Below are 3936 nucleotides of genomic sequence, written 5' to 3'. Positions count from 1 at the left end.
ATATAATTACTATATTAATCATCACAATATAGCTATTTTTATTTTATCTTTGTTATTATAAATATGTACAGATGCAAAAAAAACTACAAAAACAGAACAAATATAAGAAAGAAACAAATACTCTTTTTCATTTTTCATTTTACATATAAACAAAAGCACTCAAGAAAAACAAATAATCAAATGTAAAAATCCCTTTAGTCTGTTAATTACAAATAAACTGATTATTAAAACTACAAAAGCAGTTCAGTCAAGAGCAGCTCTTTTCTTTTATTGTTAGATTAACATTAATGAGGCGGCCTATGTTAAGACTTACTGTAATGCACGGATCTAATATAATGTTACACATCAGAAGTTTTTCCCCAACAGTTCCCCAAACGTTCACTTAATACATAACTTAGATAGATTATGTTTGTGTGAATACTTAAATACTGTAATTTTGTGTATATGTGTATATTTATCGGGATGCTTCGGATGACATTTAGCGTGAGAAGCGAGGGGAGAAAAGGTACTTCTCTCAGAAAACGTACAAATAAAAGTAATTAAACATCTAAAATTATTATTTGGAGCATTTGGATCGCTAGACGAGGGCTTAATGAACTCATTTTTGTGAAAACCTCAACCTTTTCACTTTTTTTGCCTGTAGCTCAAAATTATCCCGTGCGCATTCGACTCATTTTGCCAGCATGGGTCACATATGCTCATATGGTTCTTTAGCCACTGGTCTGTGATGTTTAGAGTATTTAGAGAGTGTTTATAATCTGCTGCAGAGCTGGACACACACCAGACTTCTTTTAGCGTTTGCTGTAGCCAGAGATTCAATGAGTCTGTGCAGTTCACAAACTACTGAGTAGGGGTGTGTGATATTGACAAAAAATTATATCTCAATATTCTGGAGATTTTTTTAATAACAGTAATTAAAGGATATTTTGCCGAGTGTGTTTTTGTGCAGGTACCTTGACTGGTTTAGTCTGTCATGGATAAATAAATATGACACTAATACCGCCAGTCATTAAGTCCCTTAATGAGTGATTCATTTAATCATTCACTCAAACGATTCATTCAAAACAGCTGATTCATGAATGGATCATTATAAATGGATCATTGAAAACAGACCAAAAAAAAAGTTTTTTCATTCAGGAAAAAAACACATTCGTTGGCGAAAAAGAAAAAACAGACAATATTGTGTCTAAAATGTAACTCACTCAATATTAACTTCTTGATTGTTGAACTGTTGTATAAAATCAATACAACATTTGCGATCACACTCACGTGCCGATATTCGGGAAAACAGCACTCTTGCTTATGTGATATTGCTTAACTATATCATATCTTGTAAATATAAAAACAAAATCCCATACAGGGATATTTTTGCATTCATAACTTGAATTATAGGGTAACTCTAACTGCTTTCCTATAGGCTTCATCACACTGTTAATGCTTTTGTACTCTAACGATGTGTTTTTGTTTTTTGCAAAGTGAGTGATACTCGATAATGTCAGCTCGCACATCGTTAAAACAACAATTATGATATTATCTTAGACGATACAAATCACGCACCTTTACTACTAAGTAATATACTAATGCAATACACTTTATATATATTGCATTTTTTAATCATGATCAATGACTTACTGTATTATATATATGTATTGTATTATTACAACTTTACATCAAATAACACAAGTGCTTTTTCATTTCAGCTTTTGAAACCCTCTTGTACACTTGTGTCATAGTCTTTAATTGTGAAAAAATAGAAAAGGAAGAACACTTGTATTGAATGTGCACTTCTAGTGTACTTCAAATATTAAAAGTATATTTTTAAATATACAGCTTATTTAAATAAGCTGTGCTTACAGATAATGTAATATTAATGAAATAAAGACACATGTGTACTTAAAGTTTCTTAACACACTTAAGTAAAAAATGTACATTCAACAGTATGTCAAAGACAATAGAAGTAATTTCAAAGTAAACATATTGCAAAGAAAATAGAAGTAATTATTAAATTACATAAAAAGATGTAAGTCCCACTTAATTGAGTCATTTTAAAGCACTCTACAGTTCAGTTAATTGTATTGTAAACTATTATACATTTTAATTTAATTGTAATTAATGTGTAATTAAATGTCTGAAAACATTACATTCAGTTCACACTTATGTATATTCTTTTATTCTTTTAAAGTATATTATTTCCGTAAAAAGTACTCTTTTTAAAAGTATGCTTAAGTGTGCTTCTTTTTCACTCCTTTTACTCTTTACACTGAGGGAAAGCCAGAATCATTTTCTTTGCTAAACATGATACCAGAAATGCTGTTCACTTAATTGAAAACCGCTCAGAATTATTATTTTTTTAATCACACTTAAATGAGTGTTTTCTTCAGTAAAGCAGTGCTGAAAATGACTGGTCTTCTCAGGAGATTAAGAGACAGGCAGCTCATTGTGCTGTGTGTGAGCTCCCGGTGGGATCCGTGATGTAATGGATAGGGACGTCTGAGCTGTGCTTTTCAACAAGAGAGATCTCCCTGCGCTGGATCGAGCTGTCATTACTGTGACTCTTATCAGCATACAGCAGTGATGGAGCTCTTCCATCCTGCATCAGGAGCGGATTTGTCTTAATTAAAGTCTCTCTGACCCTTCTCCCAGACCATGGAGGACCGCTCCGTGTTGAAGGACATCCGGCCCCACAGGTGGTACCAGTTTCGAGTTAGCGCAGTCAACAGTCAGGGCACGAGAGGCTTCACCACTCCCAGCAAGCATTTCTTTTCTGTACGAGGTAAAAATCTCTTTCCGCAATACATTGTTTTCTAAAGGAAATGTCTGTGAATTTGCCTATAGTTATCTACACTGTTTAGTTTGAAATTACAGTATTTTTTTACAGAAATTTAGTTATTTACTACTGTAATTGTTTTGAAGTCACCATAATGGTTATTGATGAACCCATTTGTTTGGACTCTTTGACCTTGTATATTCATATTCAGATTTCTTCTCTAGTCATGTCAGAAGTGTGATAAATGAAAACATTTGTTAAAATGATGACAAGCTAGAATATGAAATAAGCTAATTGCCTGACTTTAAGTCAAACTATTCTTAGAATAAACATGAAGATTTAATTTTAGTATTTTTTGAGCATGAAGATTAATCAATAACTTATTTCATATTCATAAATATTTGTGGATGGATCTTTCACAATAGTGAAGCAACTGCTGAGAAACGTCTTTGAAAAATGTGACATCATCAATACTCGACACACAAAACAAGTCAAGTCAAGTCACCTGTATTTATATAGCACTTTTAACAATACAGATTGTGCCAAAGCAGCTTTAAGTATCAAATAGGGAAATAGTGTGTCAATGGAAAATGATAATAGTAAACACAAATTTTTCAGTTAAATGCAGTTCATCATTGAATTCAGTGATGTCATCATCCAGCTCAGTTCAGTTTAAATAGTGTCTGTGCAATCAAGTCGACGATATCGCTGGATATTAAGTGTCCCCTACTAAGCAAGCCAGAGGCGACATCGGCAAGGAACCAAAACTCCATCGGTGACAGAATGGAGAATAAACCTTGGGAGAAACCAGGCTCAGTCGGGGCCAGTTCTCCTCTGACCAGACGAAACCAGCAGTTCAATTCCAGGCTGCAGCAAAGTCACATTGTGCAGAGGACTCAACTGGTTCCTGTGGTCTTGTCCTGGTGGCCGTCTAGGAGACAAGGTCTTTACTGGGGATCTGTCTCTGGGGCTCATCATGTCCTGGTGTCTGCTGACATTCAGGGCTGTAGAGGTCCTCTCTAGGTGCTGATCCACCATCTGATCTGGATACAGACTGGATCTGGTGGCTACGGTGACATCGGAATAAGAAAGAAACAGAATAATATAAGCGTGGATGCCATTCTTCTTACGATGTATCAAGTACATCGGGTGTTATGGGAAGTGTTCCC

General features: G+C 34.4%; 1 protein-coding gene across 1 annotated transcript in view; it reads left to right on the top strand.

Moving 5' to 3' along the window:
* Positions 1–3936, top strand: part of LOC107667821 (anosmin-1-like) — a 43380-nt gene that overhangs the window by 13161 nt on the left and 26283 nt on the right. Inside the window, exon 3 of the mRNA XM_016459535.1 lies at positions 2644–2773. Within this exon, the coding sequence (XP_016315021.1) occupies positions 2644–2773 (130 nt within the window). The remainder of the gene's footprint in view (positions 1–2643; positions 2774–3936) is intronic.

The sequence above is a fragment of the Sinocyclocheilus anshuiensis genome, unplaced genomic scaffold, assembly GCF_001515605.1.
Source record: "Sinocyclocheilus anshuiensis isolate Anshui unplaced genomic scaffold, SAMN03320099.WGS_v1.1 scaffold2209, whole genome shotgun sequence".
Classification (NCBI taxonomy): Eukaryota; Metazoa; Chordata; class Actinopteri; order Cypriniformes; family Cyprinidae; genus Sinocyclocheilus; species Sinocyclocheilus anshuiensis.
The sequence above is the reverse complement of the archived record's forward strand: the minus strand, read 5'-3'. Positions and strand labels throughout refer to the sequence as shown.